The sequence below is a fragment of the Rhodnius prolixus genome, unplaced genomic scaffold (genome assembly GCF_049639745.1).
Source record: "Rhodnius prolixus isolate KJV_2025 unplaced genomic scaffold, Rpr scaffold_2, whole genome shotgun sequence".
Classification (NCBI taxonomy): Eukaryota; Metazoa; Arthropoda; class Insecta; order Hemiptera; family Reduviidae; genus Rhodnius; species Rhodnius prolixus.
This window is the reverse complement of record NW_027411592.1, coordinates 27,651,661-27,669,154: the sequence shown is the minus strand read 5'-3', so window position 1 is coordinate 27,669,154 and position 17,494 is coordinate 27,651,661. Positions and strand designations below refer to the sequence as shown.

Sequence of the window (17,494 nt, the reverse complement as noted above, 5' to 3'; positions counted from 1 at the left end):
GTGAAGTGTCTTATAAAATTTACTTATGTATAATTTTTCTTTATATGTTTCAGTTTATCTGTGTTTATTTAAAATCAGTATATGCTTATATTTCTCAGTTTACTTTTTTAATGGTGTATTAAGAGAATTCTTTTATTTTAGTTGTTTTCACTATGTAGCCATTACTTCTTTTTTGTGTGTGTTAATTTATGATGTATTCAAAAGTTTAACTGTAATAACCGAACCCTTTGTATAGGGCTTTTTTGCCCTTATAACAAATAAATGAATAATAATAATAATAATAATATTTCTTTTATTAACCATTAAATAAAACCCAAGGCCTAAGTCCGGGAATCGAACCCAGTACCACAATACATATTAGCTTCACAGGTCTCGCCTCTAACCGCTCGGCTACCGTGGCGCCTAAGACCATTGTACAAATTCCGAAACAAAACATTTGGAATTCTCTAAGCCCTATTTCACTCTGCCTTTTCACTAAAGTAGAGTGTACCCGTGTACGTGTACCAGAGATAGTAGGGTATAGGTTCTAACTGTCACATTTTTAAATACCGAAGAGAAAGTAAATATCCAAAACTTTTTTGTTTTGTAGGTACGTTACTAAGGAACTTGCCCAATAAAACCAACTATTCCTAAAATCATATGTTGCGAAATTAATGCAGTTTCTGTTAAAGTTTCTATTTATAATTATTGTCAGTCATGTAATTAGCCAGTCAAAAAAATAGTTTTTTATTTTATTTTTAGAATGCCGAGATTTACTTGGCTTTGCCCATTTCCAGTCCCTCCAATTTCACCATGTTTTAAACATAATGCTGGAACGAGAGAGGTAAGTTAACAGTATTTGTGAGAATAATTATTGCGATACATAATTTGGTTAAAGATGAAGTAATTTGAAGTGAACTACATAAAAATGTTTTGATCACATCGAAAGCGTTTTCACAAATTATTTAAGTATAATTTTAGCTACATTTTTAACAGATAAAATCATTAGCGATCGTACTGTTCTTCTCAATTTACCTTAAACGTTTGTACTGCAAAATGACCAAAGATAATTCCAAAAAACGTACCTTTTTCTTGTAAAGGAAATGGCTGTGGCAAGCGATCCTAACTGTCTGCTCCAATATTTGTTAACGGTCGTCGACTTTACTTTCTGTTTAAATACTATCCCCCTTTGAATTGAAAAAAAAAAAATCTATGCCTTCAACAATATTTTCGCCAAATATCTGCACTATTTTATAATTTTTTTTACTATATTTATAATTCGTGGCAATGTCAAGTTGGAGTACTACTTTTCATTTCTTAGATTTACAAATTTAGAAATTTCTAGAAATGCTGTTGAACATTGCACGACTTTATGACAGATAAAGTTGTGCAATGTTCTTTCCTAAAAAAGAAAAAAAAACGCTTGGGGTTTTTTAACCATCTGCACTACATGAATTAAAAGAATGAAGCCACTTTAAGAAAACCGCGCAAAAGTGAAAAATTGTCTTATTATAATAATATACAGGGGATCCATTTAAAACGCACCAATCGCTAATAACTTTTTAGAAAAGCAAAATTTCGAAAAATCCCACGAAGTAAACTATATGTTTTTTTCGGTCTAGTTTTCAAATTTTCTCCTCCCGATGCTGTATCTTTATTTTTGGCGGAGTAACGGCTAAAAACCCGATTGGGTTTTCATAAGGACGACTGGTTTTGACAATGATTATGGAAACTACATAAAAAACTGTGAAAAATGACGTTAACCCGTGATTACGGTAAGAATATCTTGCCAGGTTGTTGGTCTAATGATCAAGAGCATGGCTTTGTAAGTGAGAGATCACCAGTTCGAATCCCGCGTATGCAGTTATTCATAATACTTTTTTAAATAAAATGTAGTCATACGAGGGATTCGAACAGAAGATCTCCCACTTACAAAGCCATGCTCTTGACCACAGACCAACAGCCCTCCTCCCTGGCAAGATATTCTTACCGTAATCACAATTCAAGAAGTCTTGCGTACAGGGTACATTAAAATGATGTGTTGGTTGCTTTTATTTGATGATAAAACAAATTTATTCTGACGCACCCATAACCATTACACTATACTACATGTTTTAAAATCTTCTATTATTATTATTATTTTTGTTCTTTGCGTCACAAATAACATTTTTTGCAGTCAGAGGACCTCCCAAAACGTGTATTTCTGGTGGAAAATTAATATTGAAAACCGTTCACGAAAAGATAAAATAGTAACTTTGATCTTAAATATCTCGACTAATATTAGGGATATCGAAACGGGGTTAACGTCGTTTTTCACAGTGTTTTATGTAGTTTTCATAATCATTGTCAAAACCAGTGTTCCTTATGTAACCCCAATCGAATTTTTAGCCGTAACTCCGCCAAAAATAAAGATATAGCATCCGGGATGAAAAATTTGAAAACTAGACAAAAAACATATAGTTTACTTCGTGTGTTTTTTCGAAATTCCGCTTTCCTAAAAAGTTATTAGCGATTGGTGAGTTTTAAATGGATCACCCTGTATATATAACTCTTTAACAAAAACTTACAGTTTAAAATGTTAAGTATAAGGGTTGATTAAATGCCAAAAGGTACACAAATCAGCAGTACATTCCATTGATACTTCATTGATATTATTTAAGTAATTTTACTGCATTAATTTTCATTAATATTTTTTAGAATTTGTTAGATGTCACAGACCCTTATGCTGGCCATTTCATTCATAATATTTTTTTTTATAATTAAGATAAAATGTGTATTATATCTTCGTTATTAAATAGGTACTTTATTTTAACACTATCCCAAATTATTCTTCAGATTTATCTTTATTATGCCCTTTATTCTGAGTAGTCACATCTACATGCGCGTTAAACTAGAAAAAGACAAAGTTAGAGTCGGCTACTGTTTAAATTTGAATCATGGAGGATTTAAAACAATATTTCTGTCTTGAATTCGTCTTACCGAAATATTCGTGAGCACAAATAACACACAGTTAATAACAAGTAAATTATTCAACAATAATTATTCATTTCTCAATAGTAATTTAATATAGTCCCCCTAATTTTACTTATAGTAAAATACTGGAATAATTAGCTGTCCTAAAAATATGCATATCTTATTTATTTTATATTACATATAAGTATACAACATTGTGGGAAGAACACCTAGATGGAGAATGTAATTGAAGTAAACTATATTATACCGGACAGTTTTAATTTGCGCTAAAGCCAGATTAATTACCTATTATTATTAACGCTTGACTACTACGTAAAGTAACAATCATTTTAATCAAAGAATGAACTTAAACCGACGATTTGTACTTAAAAATAAAAATAAATAAATAAATAAAAATAAAATCAATGATGTATGTTGGTGTGAGCATTTTTTAAAAAAAGTTTTTGAATTTTTTAGCCTCATCATTTTTTTTATTTTTTTATAACGTTTTTCTTTTTAACCTGTAATTAATAGTTTGATTATTATAGATAAATAGATATTATTGACAATCTACAGTGCTACTTGAACAAATATTTTGTAGATGAAAATGGCCAGCATAAGGGTCTGTGACATCTAATAAATTCTAAAAAATATTAATGAAAATTAATGCAGTAACATTACTTAAATAATATCAATGAAGTATCAATGGAATGTTGGGTACTGCTGATTTGTGTACCTTTTGGCATTTAATCAACCCTTATACTTAACATTTTAAACTGTAAGTTTTTGTTAAGGAGATTTTTGTACCTTTTGGATAGATTTTCCTTTTTGTCTGTTTTGCAAAGTTACATATCTGCTTTGAAAAAACCGTTTTTGCTCATTTTCGGCAACTTTTTTCTCGAAACCTATAAGATCTGGGTTGTTGCAAAAAAATTACAGTTATAAAGGAGGGTTTGCCCTATATTTTAAAGAAAATTTGGGAATTTTATCTTTTATAGAAAAAGAGAAAAAAATTGTCAAAGTTGGGTGTTTTTCAACGTTACGCTTTTTCGTGCAGTTTTTGATGATCAACCCTTATACAACTGTCCTACCGGACAGTTTTAATACTTATTATAAGACTATAGTCAGATCGTCTAGCTATCTAAAGCGAAAATAGTTTTAAACGGAATACCTGGTTTGAATTTCCTGCGACTTTTATTTCTCACGCCATTCTGTTAACTGAGCGCACAGAGAGGGAATGTAAGTTGAATAAATCACTATTCTGTCTGGCGACGGAATATGTTGAGACGACTCTGGGAACCTCAAAACCTGTTGTGCTGGTAGGAAAAAAAAATTTTAATGCTGCACAGTGGCATTATTTTTCTTACGAGGTGTAAGAAAGAGTACAAATTAAGGTCATTGTGAATTTTAAGTAGGTCCGCTTTTAAGTAGAGTGTCTATTGAACTTGTCTTTGAAAAATTATAGTTTATTCTAAATGTAATAGCGTTAAAACTAAAGCGTATGAACTTCAAACATTATATAGGATTTGAATCTGGTGGTGAAAACAGGCGAAAAATAGAACTTTCTGATTGGAGAAAGAAAAAGATTTGAGAAAACTTTTCTAATGGGAATTCAATGAATGAAGTGGTCTATATTCGTGCGAATTTAATAATAATCTAGGTTATAATACACAGATAATTTTGATGAAATTAAGAATTTATTAACTATGTCAGTAATAGCTACACGTAGGATTTTAACTGGGTATCTCCCACTTAGAAATCCTCGTTTCATGACCACCTCTAACACCCGCCGGCGAAGTTGAAGATTGTATACGATTTGATATGTTTTTAACCAGAATAAAAAAGAGAAAGCAAAAAAAAAATAAACATAAAAATGTCAGAGTAGCTAGCAGAGCTTACCATACTTAAGTTTCATTTACTTCCTTCTTTTCTTAACGTTTAAAACAAAAACATTTAGAGACATACCACGTTTTTCCGATATCTTATTATTTCTCCTCAATGCAAAAATTAAAGCACAAAAATCGAAAGTTTGAAGGTAAAAGAAACAAATGTTGATAACCATTGATAAGAAATAAAATATTAAAAATCTAAGAAATGAAAAATTGCTCCCTAACTTGACATAGGTACAACTTTGTAAATATAACAGTACCAATGACAACATTTCTAGAATTTCTTTAAGAAAGCAAAATGACCCTAGACATTGTTGCGTTCAATCATATTATTATCTTAAATGATGCAGTTACTACCTCCTGACACCTCTCCAATTTGATTAGAAGGAGGTATTCTTGTGTCATCGTAAGTTCCTAATCATTAGCTTCAGCATTACCGAATCCGCCGCGGAAAGTTCTTAGCTGATGTTTATTCGCGAACCAGTGGCAAGTGATCAAGTTTGGTGCTTTATATGTGTAGCTATGGGCAGCAATAGACTTTCCTGCTCGGTCTGCTGCCCGGCACTCATGCAAATTTAACTCCTTGTGTTTATATTGCTGAATATGTGGCTTAGGTGCTTATATTGATGAACAGTTCATTAATATGTATACTTATTTAATCAGCTGATATGAGTCCCAGAAAGCCCTCAATGTACGTTCGCAGTGAGTTCGATGATACTAGTACTTTGTCAACTGTGTGGCCTAACTTATTGCATATACTTCGGCTGGTTTAGAAAGAATATGTAGGAGAAAGCCAGATATTTGTGCTTTACTCTTATATAATGTAATCCCACACTTTTGTAAAACCAGATTGTTGTCGTATTCAAAGTTTCTATCAATTTTTTATCTGTAGACAACAGGAGTTATTTTCTAATGTGTTTTTATATTTTTCTATTTATTTTGAAGAATTTTAAACTTTTATTATTTCCCAGAGCAAAATAGTTGTTCATAAAAATGACAAATATGAAAAAGTTCTTGGAACATTTGAGGTACGTAAAGAAAACAATAACAAAGAAATAGTAGTTGTATTGACTTTTTTTATTATAAATTTTCTAATTAATTAATTTCAGTCGATGGATTATGAAACGATTGAAGATGAAATATCGAAGGAAGAAAAAAAATATGGACTTGCTTTCTATCTTAAATTAGGTTTTCAGAGAAATCTGGTGATTGCGCTCGTTGGTTTTTCGATAGCTTTGTGTTTACTTTTCATGAACTTTGTGGAGCATTATGGCTTTAAATTCAAATTGAATTTTTTAATAAATAGTATCCTTTACTTTAATTTCCAAAATAACCCTCTCACACTCAAATTCAATTTTCAATTCACTTTCAAGATAAATTTAATTTTTTAGTTTGATCAATTTAAATATTTCTTTCAAGCAATTTAATGTTTTTTGCAGACATTTAAAAACTTTCAAGCAATTCAATACTTGCTCATGGTCAATAAGTATTGGAAAATCTGAATACAGCGCTCTCTTCTTAAAGTCACTGTACTCGTTGTACTCTTTTCGAAAATATGGTCTGAATTAAACATAACAAATTTAGAAGTTTCATCTGTTTAAGAGACTATTAGCCCTTCTGAATGGAGTGATGTCGACGAATCACCAACTCGCCGGTCAAGAAGAAGAGTGCTCGAAAGAAAGAAGAAACATATTTTTTTATTTTATCTCATAGAAAAGGGGTTGTTCATTCCTCAGTAGAGGAGTGGTTCTAGATCTGCTTTACAACGCATCTAGTGCACTTCCGCCGTTCTGCATATTTTACCTTTCAACATACTGCTCTGCCTGTAAGCTCCAGCTGTTCGCTTCAAGTACTGTTACCGCACTTCTGATTCAATACATCATCACAGGCCCTCAATACCTGCTTCGCCTTACCTTGTACCGGTACCCCTCCTCGCTTCCTAGAAACCTTCTCCGGACCACTTCCGGTCTGTTTCCGCCTAATCGGCCCCTTTCTTCCCACTACGCAATGCTGTGCTGGAAATACACACCCACACACACACTCAATACACACTCAGACAAGCACACCCCTTTCTTCCGTTTTCTGCCTTTGCTAATCCCTTCAACAGCGCCCCTTCACCAAGTAGGTGAGACTGATTGATTACCTTCCCGTCCAGTACCTCAAAGGTAAGTGCTGTCTTAACCTTCCCTTTTCTATATTTCTTCACTTACCTTATTTGAGATACTTTGTTTAGTGCCAACCTCGGGCACATATCGATTTTACATTGTGTCCGCGTCATCTTCCCCTCTCTGCATCTGGGTGTAAGCCTTACGCGGTTACACGAAGCATACTTCCATCATATCGTCATTTTATTTTTAATAAGAAGTTTAAAATTTGTTCGTTATTTAAATTATGAGGCCAATAACACATTATTTGTTAAAGAAGCCGATATTAACTTATTTAGCGAACAAGAGAGGTCTGCCAGAATAAATGACACAAACATACATAGTGCGACCTGGCTTCTTACTGACATGACGAGAAACCGCCTAAATGCTTAAACTTCTATATGCTTAAAGTTTGAAGCGTTAAATTTCATTTTAACGGTTGCTCGCAATTCATGAAATATAACTAGATTAACAAAAATTTGCAATTTTATAAAAATGTTGAGATAATCAATTATTGAACCCAATTTTTTGAACTACTATTCAATATCTGAACTGTAGCAAGTCTGCTTTAAGATAAAAGAATTTCTTCCTTGAGGGGTTATAAACAAAAAATATTTTTGTGGGTAATTTATTTTTATAGTTGTTGAGAACAAAATTCAGATCTCCACAATAATTTAATCCAATATTTATTCTTAAATTGCTGATTGTTATTATTTTCTTAATTTTTGATACCTTAGGATTTCATTATTACTATCGGCAACAGGGAGGTTTTTTTTTACTGCTCGTTTTATGGATTCTGTGCAAATTGATACCACTAATGGCTGGAGGTTTATTAGTTGCTTATTGTGAGGTAAAGTTTTTATCTTTTATATATGTAAATATTTGTTTTTGTTTTGTTTTTTGCATTGGCTTCTTAAATGATTCTTTTAAAATATTATATTTAAATAAAAAATTCTTATTGCAGCCAGTTGCAGCTGGTGGTGGGATACCAGGCATAATAGGATATTTAAATGGCATCAGAGTTCCGAGGATAGTAAATCTTAAAGTGTTAGTTGTTAAACTTTTTAGCACAATTTTTATGCTTCTGTCTCATGTACCTGCTGGTAGAGTAAGTATCACTCTTATTTTCTAAATACTATTTGTGTTTACTCGACGATTTTATTCTGATTCTGCTTTCTAAGAGCTGAATTGGAACAGGCGCCCCAAAAGAGTGAAAAAGAGAAGGACCACGGGACTTGATGATTCTCTTATCACACCTTGGGGCACATGCTAAAAACGCAGTTGTATCTCTAATAAATAAAGTGCGGAGCAATAGAGGTGGGAAGGTTTATTTGGAAAAGTAATGCTGATATTCAACCAGCAACTATTTATTCTAGGTGCTATGATATCCGAGCGATTAGAGGCGAGACCTCAAAGCTAAAATGTATTGTAGTCTGGTCTAGGCTAGGCCATGGATTTTATTTAATGGTTAATAAGAGAAATTTATAGTAAAGTACGTGTGCTAGTCGCCTCTATCCACGATACATAATTGTGTAGTTGGACCTAAAGCCGCCTGAAAAAATAGGGCTTTACTTTACTTAATTTTGATATTCATACGATAACAGGAGAGTACCATTTGTAGTATCAAGTGGATAGCATCACTGCTTAGGGTCTGTCTATTAGAGACCTACTGCACTTTGCCCTGGGATATGGGGGGGATTTCTTCCTGCAACATCTGAAAGTTGCCTCGAACCACTGGAAAGAGTCCTTAGCTACAGTTTACCGAAGAATCTCTCCAGAATAGAAGAGACTCTTTTTTTATGACTACGTGAAAATTAACCTACCACCTAGCCAAAAACACAAGGCAGCACAAGCTGAGGTCTAATGAGTGAGGTAACCTCAATTAGAGTGAAAGCAAGTTTTTCTCACCTTATTGCTTCCTTTTCAAAAAGTTACCTTTAAGAGGTGTAGGATACATCTCTGTAAAGAGATAAAGAAAAAGTGCACTTCTCCTGAACTTCCGCGAACAAACAAATTCATCAACATATTCGTAACAAAAATTTCTAGGCCAATTTTCGAATGAGAAGAACTATTGTCGTTTTACGGTATGTCGACTCAAGATTGAATCTCAACTTGAACTCGCTGCCTTCATTTTGCGGGTCAATTGGTAGAAACTTCTTGAATCTTACTCAGTTTTCACCTCTGATTCTAAATTTCTATTTTTTTTCTTGCTGAAAGTTTGAAGTTGCGTTTGCTTGATCGATCTGCAAAGTATGTTGCAATGTTTATTTTAGTATTGCGCTCGTCTTCAATATTTACTGAATTATTAAGGGAAATATATTACGCTTCCTCTCGATTATTTATCCTACAAATTTGTAAAATTTCTTTGTTTTTGTTCTAAAATTATATTCCTAACACTTTATAATGTTTAAAGCAAGATCTAAAAACATGTTTTCAATGCACAAGTTACAAGTGCAATATAAAAATGTTAATGCTCAAATTTTGTTTAGAATGTAATTTTAATTCTAATGTATTTTAGGTTTTTTAAAAAATATTTTACTTTCATTTTTAAATGTATTACTTAACAATGTTTACTTTTATTTTTTATTTATTTTTATTTTTGGAAGGAAGCACCTTTAATTCATATGGGCGCTATTTTGGGTGCAAGTGCGCCGATGATGTACATCCCATTTACAAAGATCAGGCTCTTTACATTTCTTCACAACGATCATGAAAGGAGAGATATGACTTCAATAGGCGTGGCATCCGGATTAACTGCAGCGTTTTTAACGCCTATTGGTTCGTAATAATTATATTTTTAAATTTTCGTAATAGTAACAACGGAGGGAAGATATTAGCTCATGGTCAGTGTAACAATGCGAAGATAACGGGTTCGAATACAGCTGCCGGTGCTTAGATTTTCTCTTCCTAGGAGCTTTTTTACAGTTCACTCTCCGGTAATGGACAGTGTTATCTGTAAAGAAAGAACACTGACCGAAGACCGGCACTGCACTAAAAAAAGCTCCAGGCGCCAATAATCTCAGATGTTGACGCGCCTTTAAAAAAAACACGCTTGATTTGAGTTTCCTTTATGCTGCAATTTTGGCTGCCTAGCGAACTGTGTTCTAATTTTTGTACTGAGAACTTACATTGATAAAAAAAGCCACTTTTTTCGAAGCTTATACGATTATTATTTCTAACAATTGTTTTTCAGTGTTGAGATTCAGTTAAAATGTATGATATCCTTGGATATTATTTAGTGATTAAACCACAAAATATAGTATATTGAAATAAATTAGAATGGTTTGGTAAAAGTCTCTTATGTCCCCATAACCATATAAAAACAAAATGCAGTAGAATGTTTCGAATAAACTTTTCATTTGTTAAAATTTCTAATAGAACCCTACAGGGATTCTGGCAACGGTTTAATGCTAGTGTTGTGTGTAAAAATCAATTTTGTAGATAGTGGGATTAATAATGGGAACTTGACATGTTTATTAAAAAGAGTAACTTGAGTATGTAGAACATCTCACCAGTACACCCCTCCTCTTTTGGCACGCAGAAGTTTTATAATTTTGTCCAAGGGTTAGCCCAACCTTCTACTTTCTCCATCAATAAGTAGTACTTAAAATCCAAAAGATTTATTGCCTCGTTAACGACTACCGCCTTTTGGTAAACCAAGTTATCGATTCTAAACCGCCATTTCAAAAAAATTTACTTATTAGTAAAATTCAGTCAATTTTGCAGCACACGCACTTTAACTTTTTAGATCTATTCATTATATCGTAGGTTCTGAATAAACATGGCAGACTTTATAATAATAAATCTTATGTACGTTGGGCATCGTAAATTTATATTCTGTTATTGAATAAAGCCACGCAGTCACAAAAGACTGTCTCATCTTCGCTTCCAATTGCAAAGAAGCCTTTCCTAAAACTTTACGAAGCAAACTCTCACCAACCGCTCCCAGACTTAAACTTACTTTACTGAAGCAAGAAAAACAAATCCAGTAAAAATTAATTGGATTCATGAAATATATATATATATATAAGTATATAGTGCACAAGATAAAAATGGTATGCCTTTGACCTTTGGAAAAAGAGCGTTAAACAAAATTTAAATGAGCACTTTCCGAACACGTTTGAGAATATGAATTTTGAGTAGTTTGAGGTTTTAATTAAAAAAAAAAAAGATGGGTAGATTTCCTTTAAAGTGTCATTTTTTGTTTAATGTATAGTTCTCCCTCTTGTGTACTATTAAGGTGATTAGGTGCGGATGTTGGCCTAGTGGTCAAGAGCGTAGATATGTAAGTGGGAGATCCCCAGTTCGAATCCTGCCCATGACTTTTTATTTGTTAGAAAAAATTGTTTATAGTAAAGAAGGGCTTCCGCCCCATCCATGACACCTAATTAGTACGAGTAGTTGGACGTTGAGCCCCGCCTGAAAAAATAGACGATTACTTTACAATACTATTAAGAATGGTTGTATGTTTTCTAAAATTCCGAATTTAGAAGAAAATTCCTCAACCTGAAGTTCGTATTCAACTCCGTTTGACTGTTAATAAATTGAATAATATTGCTGAAAGGTCAGCACGTAACCAGAACCATACACCTTTATCATTGACAATTTTGTTTTTTTATTTTTTATAATTCATACTGGAATGTCTTTCAGGTTTTTGTGCCCCGAATAATTAAACGTGATTTATGGTTGAGGAACCCTTTTTGATTGTATAACTTGTGAATATTTTATTTTTTTCAAATATAAAATCTTTTTTATTGCACAATCAAATTTTGAAAATTTATTTTATAATGTTTCGTCGTTGCAGGTGGAGTTATTTTAGCTTTAGAAGAAGGTGTAACGTATTATTCCAGACAATTACCAGGACGAGTTTTCTTGGGAGCCTTCATAACTACTTACTTTGTTACTTTTTTCATCTCATCGCTGGAGCATGACTGCCTTTGTAAATATTTTTACTTATATCTACCCTACTATAATAAGAGAAATATAATCGTTCAGATTTTTGATTTTGGTTTTTCACTGGAAAACCCCCTTTTTGAGGTCTTTTGAGTCCGAAAAAGTGGTTTTTACAAATCTATCGGCTTTTGTTCTTCCCCCCCTAACTAAAAACCTTATAATCGCAGATTGTTTAAACTGCCTACAAGGGTTCTACAATGTTTTGGTCTAAATCGGTCAGCCGGAAGAATCAATTTACAGAATTAATTTTCAAAATTTCTAGGTTTTTCATACCAAAAAACAGCTCCTACGATTTTAGTTAAACTTGTCGTAATCATAATAAAAAATAGGGGTTCCCATTTAAAAAAAAAAGTTTGTTTCTCTAACCTGCATATCAGCAGCAGAATTTCGTTTTTGAAAAAATGATTTGAAAAAATAAAGGAAGTTACGATTTGAACTTTTTTTTTCCATCATCAATAATTACCGAGAAAAAGGGGGTGGCCAACTTAGCTCGGACACCCAGTATAAGTGAACCTAATGACAATTACTTCCAATAGAGTAAAAATGTTCATTTTTAAAAAAATTGTTAATTAGTACTATTAATAAGTAAACGAATATGTTGAACTTTTTAAGTCAACTGATTTAAAGTAAGAAGAGATCTATATTTCTCTGAAAGCGAAATATCTAAAAAGTTGTTAAAATTGTTAAAACAAATAAATAAAATAGGATGAAATAATAATTGCCATTTCAGTCGTGATACATTTATTCTGCCGAGCTTTCGACCTAGGGACTAGGTCATCTTCAGGGCTAGTTTACAAAGTAATATTTTACATTACAGGGTTGGTGTGTCTTCTGTCTTGTCTGTTCATGGACTCTTAATAAATATATCACGACTGAAATGACAATTATTTTTTCATCCTATTGAAACTGTGTATCAGTCATCAAAAATAATGAACAGCAAATAAATAAAGTTTATATTTCAGCTTGTCTGCACAAAAAAGATTTATTATTACTTGCGGTGGATGAATCTTTCAAATTCTTTGAGTACTATATTTTTGAGATCCCTCTGTTTATTCTTCTTGGAATTATTGGTGGCTTAGCAGGAAGTGCTTGGAACTACTTAGAAATGGAATTCACTCATTTTCGCAAAAGGTAAATACATAATCCAAACTATTTTTTTTTTCTTTATGAAACCAGTGACCGTAGCACAACTGAATGGAATTTTATTTAAATGGGAGTAGTCAGTCAATCATGCTTATAGATTCGAAGGCGAACGTAACATTCTGTAATAATCAAAACTTTACACTCTTCTTTGGCGGAGGAGAATTAACTCGCAATAAGCAAAAAACGTTTCTAGATTTGTAGCTTGAAGTATCTTTTTGTACTCGAAGAAAGAAGCAATAATTTTTGAAAGGTTATTATGTCCTCTCAGTCATATGCTCGTGACAGTCACTGCATGATTGGATGTTTTATTGTTTCTAATTGTCCATTGAATTATCCATTTAGCTGTGTCGTCTGTCTGTTCAGAAGCTTTACTAACACACCTGTGTTTACTCCGTAAATTCTTTAAATTTAATACTTTTTATTTGCAAAAGTACAATTCTACTGATTTCTTTATACACACAATACGTACAATATAATACATACAATATTGTGTGTCACAATAATGTGATAATGTGAGGTTTTCTTTAGGCCATAATTCCTAGGTTTTTTTCCCCTTAAGTGTATTCCTCATGAATATTTTTCAGTTTAGGTCAATAGTCATAGTATCTAAAGCTTCATTTGCAGACATTTTTAGCCTTCTCTGGCTGACAGAACCGCTTCTTTATTACCCGGCACACTAACACATCTTTGAATCTCGGTGTAAGAGACTTTTGAGAGATGGGTTGGATATTCTTCCCTTTGTGGTAACGATACGATTTGGCGTGCATTATATTATAAAGAGGGTCAATTCCGAGTTCGTAGAAAATCCAAAAAAGGAGCCGGAAGTTAAAATTACAGAAAGAATTTTTCACTTTTCTGAGTTTTTCGATTATGTCCTGCATTTTCTGTTACCTTCCTATTAAATCAAAACATATTAAGACCTCGCGACCAGTAGTGAGAGAGAGTTATATGACTAATCACACCAGATTATTGTCGCGTCCATAAATTTTTTCACAAATACTACAAAGTAAGAAAATGTGCAATTTATTCGCTGGGGTTAAAAAAAAAATTAATATAAATTATTAAAGACTATTTTGTAATGTTGATTATTAACAGATTTATCAGGATAAAGGAGTGTAAGCTCATGGAATTGGGATCGATAGCAATTGGTATATCCTTATGGAGCTTTTGTCTGTTGTACTTTGTAGAACACTGTCGAACTCCTCTGAATCAGAAGGAGAAAATGGTAGCTGATGATATTCAGGTGATTTGTTTTTCATATTTTGAGATATTAAAAACTAGTCAGTTAGCTAAGTAAGTTATCCCCGTAATTTTTATGAGTGTACGTAATATTCATTTAATGCAATAATTGTAGTTATCATTTATTCATACTTTATTTATTTTATGTTGGTTTTTCCAGTGAGTTTCTTTTCTTAAATGTTGGCAATTTCATCGACAATCCCCTTAATGGAATACAATATTCATTTTTGGGGTACTAACTTCCCTATCATTCATATATTTTTTTTGTCTTTTTGTTTGATTTTGAGTTTCTTTTCTTAGCCTTTTGAAAATAATGAATATTATTAAATAAATAAAACAATGAATAATATTTTAAGAATTGAAATCAATAAGAATCAATACTAAATGATTTTCTTTTACTAGTGTTTACATAACTAAATTTTCTTGAAAATTAGAATCTGTTTCAAAAAGATTGTAAATTATAAATATTATTGGAAAGAAAGATTATTGCCAATTTCAGTAATATTTTTTCAATTTATTTGCCAAGCTTTTGACCCCGAGACAAGGTCATCTTTAGGGGTTATACTTATTGGCATTTATAATTTGTTTTACATTAAAGGTTGGGTGAGTCTTCTGTTCTTACTGGTCAGGTAAAAACTAGTAAAGTACTACTGGGTCTTTTTGACTCTTCTGGCACTTACCAGAAGACGATTTCTTCAAATTATAAGATAATTAGTGGAATTTTAGTGAAAATTACTATGAAATACTGTTCTCAGATACTTAAAATTAAATCATAGAGAAGTGGTACTTCGTAAATCTGTTCCTTTTATAAAAATCTTAACCTCCAGAAACATCCTTCGTATCTCTTCATTCCTTTAAAAAAAAAGAGAAATTAAAACTCCAAATATTAGAAATGTTAATAAAAGTTTGAATGCTTCGTAAATTATGAATCACTGGACGCTGTTGTTGAGAGTCCATCCTTAGCCGATTTGAACACACTCGTTTCTTTACGGCATTTACAAATGTCCAGAAGGCTTCACTTTACCATCCTGAGCGAGGAAAGTCTTCTCCTAGTTTGTGTTATTTCTGGCCAGAAAATGAATAAATGTTGCTGAATTGAGTAATTATTAATTTAGTTGCTTCAGTCTGTGATCTTTGCTAAACTTAATTATGAAAAATTTGTATTCGTAATATTAAAACACTTGGCTGTTTTTTTAGAAGAGGAGAGTACGAAAATGCATGCACTGCGACCTCAAATATCCCTCCCTTTTCAGTCCGAGAATTTGGATAAATTCTAGAATCTGAGAGGGTTGTTAGGAGGGTAGAAATTGGTAGTTTCCCTGGTGCTGAAACTTCCTTGAATGATTGATAGGAGGCGCGTTGCCTTCTCCAAAGTAAATTTCTTGAAGCTCTGTTTTTTTTTTTGCCCGCACAATTTCCTTGATATAGGAAGAAAACACTTCCTTGTTGCTTTGCTAATCGCATGAAGCGGTTGGATTATTATAAAGTCATCGCTCTATGTATGTTAAATTTGACAATCCTTGATTCTCCTGGAGGTAACTCTACGATCATGGTATAATCTATTGGAGCTGCTTCCTTCATACACTGAGATGATTGCCTCGTTGATCTCATTGTGGTTCTGCTCCATATCCAGCTGACATTGGGCGCCTTTTTTCGTTGACCCGTCTGAAAACATGCTTTACATCTGTGGTAAATTTATTCTAACCGGTGGGGATAAATTTAGAATCTCCAACAAAAGGTTAATCACTCCAGACTAAATTCGATGGCGTCTTAGGGAAGGCTCATCCGAATGAAATGCACTAACTGCACTGTGCTGTTGTTAACCTAAATACCCTAGTGCACATTAATAAATTAATGAGATCCGACTTTGCGGGGTAAAATAAAAAAATGTGTGAATGAAGATGGTTGTCACCGGAAGTAAATAATTTCAGTATTTAAATGAATTTGAATTGAAAGTATGGGCGCCACGCCAATGAATAAACTTGTTAATTATTTTATTACGTAGCTAGTGCTGCTATCTGTACCAGATGTTTGGAATAAATGCACACTTGTAGAAAATTGTATACATTTCTAATAATCATTAATCAAATAAAATATAATACCATAAGAAAGACAGAAAAACAATAATCTCGTAAAACAAATTATTTAGAGTTTAACATATTTTCAAATATACATACAAGTACAAGCGCTAAAAGCGGAGACCTCTTTTTAATTAAAGAAACAATCAATAATTGTGTCAATTTATTATTGTTGCCAAAGAAAAATGAAGTAATAAAGTAATATTTGGTTGAAATAGAAAATTTCTAATAATAAAAAAAAAATAAAAAATTAAAATTAATTTATATTCCAGTTTTCAATCTTTGTATCTTGTTCACCTTGACCAAAAATTTCACTGACGAGCGGTGTCAAAGAAAATTTTGGAAAATTTCTGCTATGAAGCTAAGGCTCTATTCGCAATTTAAACTAAATGAATTACGTTCATTTGCCTTAAGGCATTGTTCGAAACTTATGGCGAGACGTACCTCTCTTTAATTTTCTTTAAATACTTTTTCTTCTTCAGGAATTTCGACAGAAATGTTCGTCACTAACTAATAGAGGTGAAGATGGGCTTTAATGAATCGCACCATGACTCTTGTTTCAATTCTTGTCGCTCAGTTGCGCACAAAGATCGGTGTCCACAATTCACAAATTGTAGCTAGAGTATTTGTCGTACCATCGTTTACACTTAGATCATATTTGACGATATATTTTTAAAAATAATCACCTGTGTTTTTGGTGTTCATACTTCCCCATACTATATCTGGGCATGATTATGATTGGTAGCCTCTCTTCCTCCTCCTCTTCTAGTTTTCTCCAGCTTCTAATGGGGATCTTCCCATACTATAACGAATAGTGTAAACTTTCTTATGATTTTTTCATAGGCAATTACGATGAGGCTTGCGTTATCTTCCTGGCATGAGTATCTTAACGTTTTTGTGTGTAATTTCTCTAATTTCGATGAAAGAATGGTATAAACCTTCGAGATGTCTTCCCCCATTATTATTTATTTCCATTGTTTCCTTCCTCTTCCATGTACTTGATGTCTGACTGGACGTGTATGTCCTCAGACTTCAGTTACCTTTTCAGTTCGAGATCTTCCTTATCTATGCTGGCTTCTCCTAGTTTTTTTTTTTTTTTTTTTTTTTTTTTTGGAAA

At 32.6% G+C, this 17,494-nt stretch overlaps 1 protein-coding gene across 2 annotated transcripts in view; it reads left to right on the top strand.

Annotated features, from left to right (window-relative positions):
• Window positions 1-630: 630 nt before the first annotated feature.
• The window catches only part of LOC141449351 (H(+)/Cl(-) exchange transporter 7-like), a 33,192-nt gene continuing 16,328 nt past the window's right edge, over window positions 631-17,494 (top strand). The window contains exons 1-9 of one of the 2 annotated variants that reach the window (XR_012455472.1): window positions 631-823; window positions 5,792-5,848; window positions 5,930-6,125; window positions 7,702-7,814; window positions 7,929-8,072; window positions 9,571-9,742; window positions 11,769-11,903; window positions 12,880-13,048; window positions 14,156-14,303. Coding sequence is in view for 1 of the 2 variants with exons in the window: in XM_074118719.1 (XP_073974820.1) it covers window positions 743-823; window positions 5,792-5,848; window positions 5,930-6,125; window positions 7,702-7,814; window positions 7,929-8,072; window positions 9,571-9,742; window positions 11,769-11,903; window positions 12,880-13,048; window positions 14,156-14,303 (1,215 nt within the window). In the remaining variant the exon portion in view is untranslated. The remainder of the gene's footprint in view (window positions 824-5,791; window positions 5,849-5,929; window positions 6,126-7,701; window positions 7,815-7,928; window positions 8,073-9,570; window positions 9,743-11,768; window positions 11,904-12,879; window positions 13,049-14,155; window positions 14,304-17,494) is intronic. The other variant, XM_074118719.1, reaches the window with a different exon arrangement.